We start from the raw sequence: 15484 nt of genomic DNA on the forward strand, positions 1-15484 counted from the left end.
AGAGCTCTCCCTGAAAAGCACAGATCAGGACACTGGAAACTCAATCTATTAGCTCTGAGGCTCAGCACCACACTGTCTTAGATACAAAAGATCAAAAATCTTTGCACAGTGAGAAAGTTTCCTAACTCCTGAGTTGGATGAGGTGTGGAATTAGAGGTCTTGGTTGTCAGGAGGGAGAATACTCAATAGTAACTCTAAACAGACACAACAAAGCAAAGGTTGAGGCAGAGCCCAGGGATGACATCCTGGGCAGCCCAACACCTCCCCCCCCCCCCCCATTTCCAGTTTTCATGACATCTTGCACTTTCTGCACTGCTCTGAAGCTCCTTCTTGCTCTCCCCTTGTGGCTAACAAACACCTGTCTTTTAGGGGTCTGTAAGCATTCCTAGCCTTGACAAGGAATCTGCATGTACCCCACTCACAGGTCTCCATAAAGAGAGCTGCAATGACATCACTGCCACACTGAATTAATGAGCTACTCAAACAAGTTATCATTTCAGACCACGAGCACTGCTGAAACCCAAGCTCAGCTGTTCTATGACCAGTAACTAATGAAGATTGGTTTCCTGTAGACTTGTGTCTTTCTTTACCTCCCCTTGACATCATTATCAGCTAGGAGACCGAAGTGCTGGGGTTAGTTCGGGGCTACTTCACAACCAGGCAGCAGGCTGCAGCGAAATGAAAGGAACCATGTGTTATGCCAGCCTTTTCCCTCACTAAGGGCACTCATTTGGGTCTTTTTCATTGACAATAGTGTATCAGTTTTCATGGAGCCTGTAACAGCCAAATGGGGTACCACTTTCAAATCTGATTAACATTGGCAAAGAGACTAAATAACTACAGGGAGGGCTGCCTCAGACAGCCCAGTGACGCTCCAAGGAAACAAGCTGCATTTCCTTAGGATGCCAACAACAAAGCCCAGCTGTTGTTCCCACTGAAAATATAAATCTAGATGCAAAGATGGCCAATATCCAATTTTAATTCCAGTCAAGTAATTCAATATATATTTAGAAGGCTTTCCAGAAGGCCTAGGTGCCTGAAGTCATACTCTGAACTGGCTGTAAAACAAGTCTACTCAGTCTAAACCACAAAGAAGTATTCTGAACATCAGGAACTTTATGAAGCACTTTGAGAGGAGTCCTACATTTGAACTTTTACAGTAAAAAAAAAGGAACATGCAGGTCCACTCAAGCTTTCCTGTTCTCACCTCCAGTTTGACAAGGAGGCAGCAAAACACAGGAGCAGGTTTTGGTGTGCCACTTACCGTTCTAAGCACGGGAGCAGCAGCTAAAGGGGAGGAGTGTAACATCAAGCTGTCACAGCTGTTCACTAATCAAGCCTTAAACACTCTGCTGTAAAGCTTCAACCTGATCTTAAATCCTACCTTCAGCAAAACAAGTTCTGTTTTTTCAATGCTTAATAAACTTTTGGAACAGGAGGGGGGGACTCTCACCTATTTTTGCTGTAGCCATAACAACACAGTCTTACAGAATTCACAAAACCAAATTGATTTGCTGCATGATGCACTCCAGGAGCCAGGGAAAAGAGACGTCTGCTGTGGCAGAAAGAAAGGCCACTACTATCCCTTTCTCTGATGTGTCCAGCTTCCCTTTTATAGCTGTCTACTTGGCAGATGAACAAAGCAGGTGTGATGAAGCAGCAGAACTAAGAGCATCAGACACTTCTCTCAAAACTAAACCAATCAATCCACCGAAGGCTACATTAACTTCCTTGAGCAGCCCATTCTCCAGCAGGTTTACATTTTAAGTACAGAACACTATCACACACATACTCAGATCAGCAGAAAATAAAGCAATATGGTAGGAAGAGATCCAGCTAATTATCTCTGACAGTTGAGGAACATGACTAAACAAAAAATGCTCCTCTTAAAAATATGAACGAGTGAGAAGTGACATTCCGAAAGCCAGCCCACGCGGCAGCAGCCCGGCTCATGTAGCTGAAGGGCACGGAGGGGGATCACAGAAGCTAAGTTTAGCCTCATGAGGTTAATCACCCCTGATATCCTCTGCAGTCAACAGAGAGGGACTGGGAAACCAGAGGGTGACCCAGAACAAGAGCCTCGTGTAGCTGCCATACATTAACCTACTACACTGCACCAAGTAACCACTGTGATTGATTTTAGCTTAATTGCTCATTGTTAAGTTTGTACCTTAAGTGAAGCTAGTGGATGTTCTGGACCAAGTAAACTCCAATGAAAGGAAGCCAAATCTTCATCAGGTAGAATATGATTACCTAGAACATAATGCAGAGCTTTATTGAAGTACACCATAAATGTTACATATTGTTTCTACAGGCAGCAAAACAATTTGCAATCAGTCCTTGATTCCCAATCAATAGGATTAACAAAGAGAGATTAAACTTGCAGAGATCTTTGTTGTTCCTCCAGAAAAACCCAATTAGCATGCTGCTGCTGCAGCAAGATACACTTCCCTCTGCTCCTGGAGCACTCTTCCACAAGCCCCAGATCACTTACAGAAGCAGTAGAGCCAGTCACAACACACGGTGTCAACCTCAACCTGGCATGGCCGCTGTTAGGGAGTCCTCAAGAGAATTTAGTACTACAGGTGCCACAGTGGAAGAACACAGCCTGTTGCTCTCTGACACCAGCTTTGCCTCCATCCCAGCATGTGCCACCACTGATCCACCTCGGAGCTGGCTCTGCAATCTGCATTCTGGCTCCATCGTGCACCAAGATACCTCTTACCCTGCGAGCGCAGGCAGCTCCAGTGGCACTTTAGAAGGTTCCCAATTGCTGAAGTTTCTTTTGCTAACCTGACCAGGTCAGACAGGAACCTGGGCTGGCAGCACCAAAGGAATTGGGCAATTCTGCAATTGTTCCAATGAACAGAGGCAGTGGCTGTTTTCCAAGCTGCTCACACCAAATGGAACATCACTTAAAATGCTTTTTTGCTCTTTTTGCACCCCCCAAAGCACATCATATTCAGGAAACCCCCAAAGTTCTCACTATGAAAGATTTCAAACATTTGAGGTAACCAAAGAGTAACTAATCAAGCACTGACAGAGTTCAGTGTCTGTGGATGCAAACAATGCAGAGAATTAAGCAGAATGTTATGCTACCCTCTGGATAGGAACTTCAGGATACTCTCAGCATCTGGTTTTGCAGAGCAGTAGCATGGCAGTGAACACACAGCTCCTGGGGCTGCTCAGGTCCTCACAGCTTTATCTTTTTTAACTTCCATAGTTTGGACAACACCTTCAGCTCTCACCAACGCACAATGAATACTGCCAGATACTCTGAATATGGCAGCTGTTTACTTTCTTCATACCATGCTTGTAAAATAGTCTGCTCCTAACTTGTGAAAACCCAGAGCTGTTGATTGTCTGGTGACTAGTAGATGTCCTCTTAGAGAAAGTCTTTGTGTCCAATCAATGCTTCCCCTACTACTGCTGAGATCTCCATCCAGCAAGGTGACATTATCATCTTTCAGGAGCTAAACTTTAAACTCATGTCAGAGAGATGTGAGATGTATAACAGCCTTCCCTCAAGAGGCTGAGGGGAGACCTTGCTCTCTGAACTCCTGAAAGGAGGTCAGAGCCAGGTGGGGGTTGGTCTCTTCTCCCTAGTAACAAGTGACAGGACAAGAGGAAATGGCCTCAAGTTGCCCCAGGGGAAGTTTAGGCTGTACATTAGAAGAAACTTCTTCACTGAAAGGGTTCTCAAACACTGGAGCAGGCTGCCCAAGGAGGTATCTGAACCCCATCACTGGAGGCACTTCAAAGACAGAGATGTAGTGCTGAGGAGCATGGTTCAGCACCAGCCTTGGTAGAGTTAAAGAATGGTCAGACTGGACGATCTCAAAGGTGTTTCCCAACCCCAACTACTTTATGATTCTGTGTAAAAGCCACATTCATACTGATCTAATCGAGGTAGGTTTGGACTGCCTTTATACTACAGGTCTGAAAACATCAAGTCCAGCCAAGTCACTGGACAGTTTTTGAGAGAACTACTAATAGCTCCTCTAAGTGCTAACATTACCTTTTTAAACAGCTTTTTAAACAGCTCTCCCTACCACCAAAACTTCAACCTTGTTTGCTCTCCATCTGTCTTTCCAGTTAATTCCATCCCCTTAAACACACACAGGGCAGTTTGACCAGTTGACCGATTCTGCCCACACACTGAGCTACAGAGTTCAGTATGCTGAAGTGCAGCACTGTCTTCTACAGTCCCAATCAGCCATGCCTGTACTGACCTCACCTAGTCCTGCAATGCTACTGAGAACCACAACACACTGTATCACTGAACACACATTGGGAAGCACTGTCACAGCGGGAAAGGGATCAACATTACATAAGCAACCTCTATTTCTTGACCTGGCTGAACAACCTCCACATATATTGATTTTTCCCATTTTAATGGCTTATTATAGTGTATGCCTTGGGTTTTTTTATAAGCAATTAGATACTAATTGAAGCCATTGCCCTTTCTAAAGAGTTCACAGAATTACAGTCCTATACCTCACACTGTGTCTGTTTTTCCGCTGCTGAAGCATGGGTTTGTGGAGGTTTTTGTTTTGTTGTTTATTCCACAGTATTTGACTCAAAATCTACAGGAGAACACAAATCAACTCCTTGTTCACATCAGCAATTAGGATAGAACATTTCCAGGGCACGCTCTTGGAGGACATAGTATTTTGCCCACATTTTAACTACTCCTGGGAAGGCTACTCCTTGGGTTAACAACCTAGGACTACCAAACTCTACTACACTAAAAGCTGCAAGAAAGAAAAAGTTATAAACCAAAGCAAGTAGCCACAGGGTATAAATAACCTTCTCAGACAGAAATCTTTGCCTAGTTGGTAGGCAGAAAAATATTTTGCTGAAGTACTTCAATAGAAACTTTACACATGAGCACAGCTCAATTCCAGATAATTTACCATTGAGAACATTTGTTTAATTGACCAGTTAGGTCAGGCTCCTGCACCTGCTGAATCATTCAAGACTACTTTTTCTCTTCAGCATCCCCACACTGACCCTCAAAGCTAGTGACAAGAAAGCATCTGAATACAAGAGCATTTTCTCTGTACAGGGGATTCACAGACCTGAAGCTGAACACTGATACAGTTCTTGATGGTCTTGGCCTTCTGTAATTGTGACCATTAAGCCAGCATAAGGAGTCCCACTGATGTACCCAGAAGAACCATCTAACAGCTTCACATACCTTCCCAACTAATCAAGCACTCTTTTTCTGTCTGATTTTCTTCATTCTACTTATCAGGTTCAAAGGAGACCGTAAGAGGCCACAGGAGCTAGAACAAATAACCTGTGAAGCCAGACACACCCTCAGATATTAAATCAAATATAAAAATTGAGATCTGAATGAGCTACCTGGCTTTAAACACTTGCCACACTACACACAATTATGCTCCTATATGTATTTAGTACTTTATGTAAAGCCCCTGAAGCTACTATATTCCTGAGGTGCAGAAGTGAAGCAATGTTGCCAGCACTTGAAGCCTATTTGTTGTAAGCTGATGTAATCTTTGTTTGGATCACCAAATACCTACACCTTTTAAATATTTGCTAAGATATAAAACACCTTCCTCAGAGGAAGGTCTCCCAAGCACCTTTTTTCCTGACCCTGACTTCCACATACTTTACTCTATCCTGCTTGCTCATACTGAACACACATGTGCACACACACAAATGAAATGCAGAAGAATACACAAAACTAAACTTGTAGCTGAACTTCTTTTAACCTTTGTATCAATTTGGAAGAAAACCCTACAAAACCCCTCTCTTGTAATCATGTGAAATAACCTTAAGTTTCTTTCTCCTAAGAGCAAGCTGAAAAGTATTTTGTTGTGTAAGACAGCAAGAGAGAAAAGCAGTCAACAGCTTCTTGCCTAAAATTGCAGAACCTCCAGAAAACTCACAGAATAGTTTTCACCTGTCATTTAACAAAACCAAGCAAGGGCCCAGCTGGTCATGCAGCTCTAACTGTGTGACAAGTTGAAACAATGTCATTCACATGTGTTCCACACCGATGCCATAAAGCATATCTGCAACTGTGAAACTGCCTTCTGAGCAGTAATCCTTACTCACTGAACTGGCATGCAACAACTTATTTATAGACTCCAAAACAAAGGCCAGCAATAGTAGTCTGTCATGCAACTGACACCGGGGTTTTGTTCTAAATTGCAGCTTAGCCAACCATCTGCCATTCCTGCACACAGCCCTGCAGACAGGTACCCATCCTGGGTATGAAAAAAAGGCACCAACAGAGAGCAACTTCAACGAGCCAAATACTTGTGGCTTTCCACTGTGAGATGCTTTGGTTCTTTCCTACTTCACGTGGAAGGTACTTGCCTGGACTAGAAACAATTTAATATTAAAGAGTAGTAACTGTTAGTATGCTAAAGCAGAAACATGCAGCCTCTCTCATTTACAGCTTTCAAAGGAGAAGCTTTCCTCTTCTACCCTGCACCCACACTAAAACACAACGTCAGTGAGCAAATAAAAAGAAAAATCCACATTTTCTTGTTTGCTTACTATGAGGAGATCAAGAACGTGGCTGCCCCACACTTATTTACCCAAAAAATATGTCATAATGCTCTTCTAAAAAGATCTTATTCACTGGAGCAAACATTATTAGTAACTACTCCGCTCTTCCACCTGAGCACAACAGCTGTTTTCTACCACTGCTGGGGAAAGAAAGTGTTAAAATTGTACCACTGAAGCAGAGATGTGAAGTCCCTCCTATCTCTCCTCCTTCAAGATAGGATACCACTTTGCATTAGAAGCAGGAGTGCTAAGAAACGATCCCAACAAACTGCCTGTGCTATGAGACGTGTGGAGCTCCACTCAGTTCTGCAATGTAACGTATTTCTGGCGCACCTTACGTGCCCTCACAGTTGCCCAATACTCATTTCTGAGGGAATAAAAAGCCCCTGCAATCCAAACATCTCCATACATGTTATTTTTAGGCAGAATACAAAGCATCAGTATGCTTTCCCTAGTCTGGAATGTGGTATATCAAAAGCAGACCTCACATACTAAGACCAAGCTGAGCCAAACAACCACCATTCTGATTCCCCACCCACCTAGAACATTTTGGCTAGGCAGAGCTTTGCAGAATTCTTACTTTCTACTCGTCCCTAGACAGCCACAATTTGCATCACTCACAGGTCTCTACAAATTCAGCATGTCTGGCCTCATAAAAACACGTCCAGCCCACCTCAGGTATAGCAGGAATGTCTGAACACAAAGGAATGCCTTTGCCTAGCTGCTGTGTCAAACGTTACACACGTACACTACAAGAGTTAACTGCAACCCCCACCAGAGGCTGACTAGCAGCATCCACTGCTTTTAGTACTTCACTTACCTAGAAGAGCAGCAAAAATAGGAAAGCGATTTGGATTCAGGTCCAGTTGCTTGGCAACTTCATGCATTAGGTATTGGCTTGTTGTGAGGCTTTTCCCATTACGGCTCAGTTTTAGGGCATGGGCACTGAAATAGTAAGGGATGTTGCACAACGCATAATCGGAGTCATATGCAACCAAACCATGGAAACCTTTCTCTCTGCAGAAAGCAATTACTTCTTGATGATGATCTTCAATGCTCTGTGCAACCTACAGTAGAAGACAAGAGTAATTAGGCACAGTGGTAAATGGCAGTCCTGATTTATCACAGGGATTACGAAGCACTGGGTCTTTCTGACACCACATATGCGCGCTTGAAACACCGGCAGTGTAGCTAAAGCCCTTAGGAAAGCAGTCTGATGACACAGCAGACCGAGACAGGACCTTAAGGAGTACCCAGCAGCACAACACAAAGTTCTGGAAGCCTGCGAGCTGCGGTGGCATTATGGATTACCGAGCTCATCTGAAGTGACTCTCTGCTAACAGAAAGGCTCAAACTCTTAAGGTGTTGCTGTACCAGTGGCTGGATTAACTCAAGGGAAAAATCTTAAGGCTGTGGATACTTGAGCAACTCAGCAAGCCAAGATGCCCCCTTAAAAAGCAATCCCATGAGCACTTGTAAAGGTTTGCAGCCCTGTGTTAAACATAACCCAAGATGAGCAGAAGTAACTTTCTTAACCTCTCAATGTCCACCTCACTGTGTTAAGCCAGGTTTTTCCCCTCTTTTCACTTTCAGTCTGTTCACTTGTGCACAGCTGTCTCTGATGCTGCAGCAAACTGCTTCAAGTTTATAGCCCAAACTTCACCTCTCAACTCACGCTGCCTAGCAAAGCACATACTTTAAGGCTATGGCAATCAGATGACTTAACAGACGTGTGGTGCGGGGGAGACAGGCCAATTCCTAACTCTGGAAACATAAAAGCAAGCCTTTCTCATCAAGATGACACTAAACCAACCCCCCAAGACGACAGGTTAGTAGCTACAGTCCTGCATTTCCACAGTCAGAAGCCACTACAACTAGTCTGCACACAAGCACACAGCAATCAAGTGAGTGTAGTGCTTTTGACGCTTAATTCTTTTACTCTCTACATACAAAATAAACAGCCAGTGGGTCACAAAACCTCACAGAAGCTGGGTGTTGGTATAACCTACCCTCACCAAGTATTTCATAGCAAGCTATGCCAAACCAGACTAGTACTGAACTATAAGCTTCAGTCTCCACAGTAGGCAGGAAGAACACAGCATTAATGCTGGTGATGCCATCTACTTCCTCTGCAGCTGATGCCCACAGGGGAGGGTCCCACACCTCTGCAGCCTATCCCAACTGTCCTGCAGCCATCTGCTTCTCAGTGAAGTTTCTGATCAACAGCAAATTTGCAGCCACCCTTCCCATCCTCCTCATGCCTTACACTTTCCAGCCTGACATTAAATTACAGTCTCCTGATGAGGTATGTGAAGTTTAGCTTTCCCCACGTTTGATGGATGGTATCAGTGTTTCTGAGATTTACTTTTGCTCCCAACACAAAGGAGCAAAAGTAAATCATTTCCCTAATAATTATACTGGCGTCCAGCATCAGGTGTGCCTGCTGTACACAGAGCTGGAAGAAGCTGCAAACACCTTTGGAGAAGTTGAAACATACCCAATTTCCTGAGTTGCTAACTCAAGAAGGGGAATTTAGGCTTTGCAACCCAGCTCAGTCTTACATGTTTTAAATGTGGATAAATTATGCACATTTATCCAAAATCAACATTTCTGTGTGCATGGCAGCCACACAGCATCATTAAAAGGAAAAAAGTAAGGATTTTTACAGCACTGTGTGACATGGGTGTGCAGCCCGCTCTGATCTCTTGTGAACTATCTCCTTTACATCCAGAGCCTCCAGTTCCCTCCCTCCTCATTATATTAGAGCTACCTGACAGAGCAAGGCACCAGCATGAAACTGCAGGATGTTTAGGTAATACTAGAACCCACCCTCAAATAACTGAACTATCACAGGGAAAAGAGCTCTATTTACCCAGGTACAGTTAACCCCTAACGTAAAACTGATGAGAGGAGAGGCAGAGAAACGGCTCTCACAAAGGCAGGGTCTGAAGATGCCTCGGTACCCAGGCTACCTGCCAAACCAACCCAGGGCTGGGAGACGTGGGGGAAATCGCAGCCAGGAGCTGGAAATAATTCTCAAGTCTAAATCTTCTGTAAACAACAACGCTGGATCAGAGAGAGTCCTGTCCAAGTGAACAGGCATGTGCACATTTAGACAGAACCAAGTCTCATCACAGCATTAAAGATGTGAAGATCTCCTCTGCTCAAATATTTACATTTTAGCAAACCTGCTTTGCATAGAAGTTTATTTTAAGAAATAGCTTTCCCTCCCTCCCACAAACAGAAAAATACCAGGTCACTACTGGGCTAAGAACCCATAGGATATCTGTTGTAACAGGAACCTGTTGGTTTTACATCCTGCTAAAACCATCTGCAAGTGATTTATAACTGCCCTGGATAGAAGACATTAGTCTTTTTCTCCCTTCTAATTAACAAAATAGATTAAACTCACAGCCAGTTCCTAGAAATGCAAAGAAGCCTTTTACTCAAGTCTCCAATGTTTCCTGAAAATATTAAAATCAGTTTCATATTTAATCAGTATTCTCAAGCCCAGCTTCACCAAACAAAGCGAGAAAACACTAGAATTTGACAACTGCCTTTTGCACATGGAAATTTCCTTTGAAGTCACCCATACATGCAAATACAAATTACACCTTCCAGATGCATGTGCTCCTTGCACACCAGAAGGGCTGCGAGAAAGTGAGCATGAAGAAGAATGTGAATAAAGCTGGAGTAAGGTTTAGAGAGAGAGAGAGATCTGTATAACAGAAATTTAGAAAGATTTTAAATCGTGTAAGAGAAGAAAGGCAGGAAAGGAAGGGGACTTCGGCAGTACCTCTGAGGAGTATTATGCATGTTACCACGACAGCCACGAAATGTACTTTGTAACCAGAAAGTGAATCAGTCAAAACCAGAGCTCTCCAGTTTGTCAGCAGCTGTAGGGATGAAGCATCAAACGGGAATTGCTGCTTTGTTCCCACCCCATGAGAGCTGACTGCTTCAGAGAACTGGTGCAGTCTGGACATCCACAGTGCCGGCTCAGGCATACCAACCTTCCCAATAGCAACTCTTGCTCTCCCCTCTCCCAACTGACAAATATCCACCGCTGAAAGCTTCCCCACCAAGCTTGTGGGGGTTTGGTGCTTGTTTCAGGTTGGGTTTTTTTTCAACTGACAGGAAAGGGCCTCAGTATGTCGTGTTCTCTTGCTCCTAAAACTGCTTCCAGAGATTAAGAGCAAGGCCTATTACTGAGAAACCCTAAAGCAGCTAATGCTGCAGCTAAGCTTTAAAGTAAACAAGGTGCTACAGGTGACACCGTTGTCAAATGTGGCAACTTTATTGGGATGTAAAGTACCTCGACAGAAAAGAAGCAGGGCTGAGACAGAAGGCAGTCAAAAGACTAACGACTAGTTCAACATGCCACAAGAAATACCCTTATCAAACCTGCTAGCCTCCTGGCTGTACTATGCATTTCACTACTGCACACTAAAAGAAAACTGTTCTTATTTTACATTCATTGCTTCTATTAATGAGCAACCTGGGCTAGTGGAGGGTGTCCCTGCCAATGCCAGGGGGTCAGCACTAAATGATCTTCAAGGCCCCTTCCAACCCAGACCATTCTATCAATCCATGAATTTATGAATATCTAAGTCTCAAAATCAAATCAAGGATGATTTCTAACATGCCCAAAACCAGATCAAAGAAAGCAACTTCACTGCATGGTCCCTACAACTTTTTGCTTAAAGAACAGAAATGTTTCCTGGCCACAGGGGGGAAAAAGTTGCAATGAGAAGATGGGTTTGCTACCATTCAAATTCCCACCATCACTCATACCCAAAACACAGACGCGATTTTGCTTCTGCACTGACCAGGAAAAGATTAGTACAGCAGACAGCCACAACCTCTTCACTTTAAGCAAGCCCCAAGACATCGGTTTGGCAGAGGTTGAGGCGTGCTGCAAGAACTCTTCCCGTTTGTTCTGCACAAGCTTTCACCAGTGTGCTGACCTCGGCCATACGGTTGGGATTGGCCGGCCTGAGCCGAGCGTAGCCAGAGCCACCCTAGGGTGGGACTTCCACCGGCAACCGGGCTGAACACTGCTGCCTGCCCAGGGCGACTTCACACCAACCCAGAGAGCAGGGAGTGAAGGGAACACACTCCTCCATGGTGGGTCTGGCTGAGTGAGGAGGGTGCCAAGAAGGAGCAACAGCTACTCTCACCCTGTTGGCAGGACTGGGAGGAACTTCACCCAAAGTTACCTTTTGGGTGAGCTCCGTCGAGATACATCTTCACCCCTGTACTGCAGGCCTGCTCAGAACTTTACTGATCTTCCGAAAGGGGCACACAAAAGCCAGGTGAGATTAGGCTGCTGCTGCTAGCGATCAAGTGTGCCAATCTAAAAAGTTGCACAATATTTTTCTACATATAAAAGTAATTTACAATAACAAAGCCTAGGAGCATGCACTCCACTCCGACTGGCTCTTCCCTCCCTAGCGGGAGTGCGAGCAGCAACTCTTAAATCCGCAGCTTCATCCCAGGGCTTGTTTTTCCAGCGTCTTGTGTTTCAATACACACAGTCGCCGGGCTGCACAGAAACCATCGCCTATCCTGAACGCTCCACAGAGAGCTGGGACACCTTAACGTCCTGCAGCCTTCCAAAGTGTGGCCTTGGTATCGGCACAGGATCACCGCGGACCCCAGCTCCTGCCTCAAGTGTGGCTTCTGTGATAAGAAAGCAGAAGGTCCCCCTGCAAATACGAACTCGACATGAAGAACTGTCAGATCGGTGTTCCAGAGCACACAAACTGAAAGTCTCTGCCGTTATGAAGAATGAATTATTCCACACTTGATTAAAAGCCCGTTCATAGATTTGGGCAACCCAGAGCAAAGTCCTCACGTTCCCAGGCACGAAACGGAAACCCCTGCGTTCTAGAGCAAGCGATTTCACCTTCGGCGCAAGTTTAGACACCTCGCCTCAGTGGGGAACTTGTTGCAGAGCCACCATGCGCGATAACTAAACTGATTTTTTTTTTTTCCCGCTTCGTCTTAATAATTAATTAGATCGCGATGCTTTTGGCCAGCCGCTCTCACCTGCCGTACCAAAGTCCCGGCCCCAGCAGTCTCCCGAGCAGAGGGAAGGGGGGGCGGGCCTGGGCAAGAAGGGACATTTTGAGTCAACGGAGCGGCGGCCCCGAAAGAACATGGAGGCAAAAACCTCCCTGCTGCTGGGCCTGGCTTCACAGCCGGGGCAATCCGGGAGGCCCCGGGCGCTGCCGGCCGGCCCGCCGCCCCCAACAGGCCAGAGGCCTGCCCGGGGCGGCGAGGGGAGCCACAGTGCCGTGTCAATAGCAAAATCCCCCGGGGATTCAGGCCGTAGAAACTTGGGCCGCCCCCGCGGGCCTCGACGACATTTTGGGGCGCTGAGGCGCAGGCTGCCCCCCGCTCCTCCCTTCCTCTGGCGGGCCGGGAACTAGCAAGGCCCAGGGCACCCCCGCTGCCATCTTAGAGCAGCGGCGCCGGCGTAGGGAAGCGACGGGGGCGCAAGAGAGCAGCGGGGAGGGGGCGCTGGTGGCTCCCGGGCGGGGGGCAGGGGGGGTCGCGGTCCGGGAGGGAGGCCGGCCCCGTCTGCTCACCTTGATGTGGAAGCGGATGAGGGCCAGGCGGATGCAGTGCGCCATGCAGACGGGCGGTAGGAACCAGACCTTGGGCGGCGGGGTGCCCTTGTTCTGGACGTGGCTGACGATCTGCTGCGCCGTCTGGCGCTCGTTGCCCTGGCGCTTCACCCATTCGTGGAGCCGGGCCTTCTCCAGGGCACCGTTGAAGAACACGAAGAGCTCGATGTTGCCGTTGAAGCAGGCCTTGGCCAGGGCCGCCAAGTAGCCCAGCATGTGGTTCCACTGCCCGCCGCTCACCCAGTCCGTGTAGAAGCCGCCGTAGAGCCGGTGCAGGCAGTTGTCGGCGTCGATGAGGAGGCGCAGCGGGGTCTGGGGGGGCCGCTGGCGGCCCCCACCCACGAGGCTGCCCCGCGCCAGCTTCTGCAGCTCGACGGGCACCACGGCGCTGGGGCAGTGCTTCTCGATGTAGTCCTGGAAACCCTGCACTCCCATGGTGAGGACCGGGCGACGGCGGCGGGCAGGCGAGCGGGGGTCCGGCGGCGGCGGCAGCGGCGGCGGAGGGGTCTGGGCTCGGGCCGGGCGGCGCGGCGGCGGCTGTAGTTGCGGGTGGGCGGTGGGAGCGGTGGAGCCGGGTGGGAGCGCTGGCTGCCGTCGGTGGCCGTTCAGGGGGGAGTTGTATGGATTAGTGGGGGGCTCATGGCTGCTGCGGCCGCCATGTGCTGCTCTCACTGAGCCATGGCTCGGGGATCCGGGCTGCTGCCGCTGCGGCTCCGACTGCCGGGGGGAGGGGGAGCGGCACAGCGCGCAGGAAGCCAACCCGCCGCCGCCGCCGCCTGCGGCAGGGAGAGCGGAACAGGCGGGACTTGGCGGCGGCCGCCGCTGCCACTCACAGGCAGCGCGGGGCACGCACACGGGCGCCGGGGGAGGGCGCGGGGAGCGCGCCTTGAGCGCCGCCGGCCCGGTGCCCGCCGCCCTCGCGGCCCCCGCGCTGCCCTGCCCTGCCCTGCCCTGCGGCACTGGGGCGGCGGGACCTGCGCAGCCCGCGCACCGCGGCCGTTGCATAACCCAGGCATGCGCGGGAGGGTCGGCGGAAGCGGGTGGCGGGGAAGGGGAGGGGGCTTGGGGGGAGGCGGGGGAGTGGCGGGGGGCGGCGGGAGCCCGCGAGGGCCGGGCTCGGTGAGGCCGTGGCCCTGTGCGCCTGCTGTTCGTCGCCGTCCGCCTTCTCGGTGCCTCCTCCACCGCTCCGCCCTGTCGGGCTGAGCCACGCCACAAGTTCCCGGGCGGCGGCGTTCTCCTCAGCTCCGCTGCCGCCAGCGGCCGGGGCGGGGCAGCGCGGCCGCCGCCATAGCGAGCCCGAGCCGGGGAAGCGGCGCTTCGGGACACCTGTTGCCTGCGGGCCGGGGGTCTCCGGCCCTGATGGGGCCTCGGCGAGCAGTGATCGCGCCGGCGTTTGCAGCCAGAACGCCCCCGGAACGGTTCCGCCTGGCGCAGGAGGCTGCGGAGCAGGCGGCCTCGGGCGGTGTGGGTAGCAGGGCGGCTCGTGGCTGCTTCGTGGCTGCAGAAATGGCCACACACGGTCATGGCAGGCTGGCCTCGTCGCGCCCGAACCCGGCCTTCGCTGCTGCCGGTGGAACTTGGGCTGGGTTTGATTGCCTTGACGCCGTACGGAGGTGTCGAGTGGTTGCTTGCAGCCTGAGGCCTGCCGTCCTCGGGCCAGCCGAATCTCTTGCTGAGGCTGGTAAATGAGCTTAAACAGAAGCTCTGGGGGAAAACCCGTTCTGTGCTGCACAAGCAACGAGGAGCGAGAGAGCTTCTGCTTCAGTTGGGCAACATTGCCTTTTCAAAGACCAACATTAGGGCCGTACCCGAGCCTGAGAGTTGCAGTTTGCCACTGAAATAGTAACACAGTATCTGCTGTTCAATGCTGTGCCGGTGTCAAGATGTCAACTGTATAGGCACACATTAGTATTTCAGTAATCAGGAAAAAGTAGGTTGGTTGTGATGCTTCAGTCAGGCTGGGCTGACGACATTCCTACCAGGGGATAATAGCTGTGTCTTGGGGAGTGGGGTTGCTTACCGGCAGCTAAAGCAAGGCTACTCTGGGTGTATCTGAGACCATCAAGCAGAACATAGGGACAGTGAAATAAAGAATACTGGAAAACTATTTAAATAGCCAATGAGCAACACAGTTCTTCCTAGAAGGCTGTTTCTGTAATGATCTGAGAGTGTGGTTTCCTAACCAAAGAGACTGAACTCTTTCCAAACTAACTTTTCCCTTAGACTTCCTAGATTTTCCTTCTAAGAGTAGTCACATGTTACAATGACAGCAAAATAACAAACTACTGTAGAGCACTTTGGAGCACACG

At 48.8% G+C, this 15484-nt stretch overlaps 1 protein-coding gene across 3 annotated transcripts in view; it reads right to left on the minus strand.

Moving 5' to 3' along the window:
• The window catches only part of FAM120A (family with sequence similarity 120A), a 60038-nt gene extending 45850 nt beyond the window's left edge, over window positions 1-14188 (minus strand). For 2 of the 3 annotated variants that reach the window (XM_054162093.1, XM_054162085.1), the window contains exons 1-3: window positions 13137-14188; window positions 7364-7610; window positions 2171-2253 (exon numbers count right to left, since the gene is read on the minus strand). In XM_054162093.1, coding sequence (XP_054018068.1) covers window positions 2171-2253; window positions 7364-7610; window positions 13137-14180 — 1374 coding nt within the window. In that variant the 5' untranslated portion in view covers window positions 14181-14188. The remainder of the gene's footprint in view (window positions 1-2170; window positions 2254-7363; window positions 7611-13136) is intronic. The other variant, XM_054162102.1, reaches the window with a different exon arrangement.
• Between the last annotated feature and the right edge of the window lie 1296 nt (window positions 14189-15484).

Source organism: Dryobates pubescens, chromosome 1 (assembly GCF_014839835.1).
Source record: "Dryobates pubescens isolate bDryPub1 chromosome 1, bDryPub1.pri, whole genome shotgun sequence".
In the NCBI taxonomy this organism is placed as follows: Eukaryota; Metazoa; Chordata; class Aves; order Piciformes; family Picidae; genus Dryobates; species Dryobates pubescens.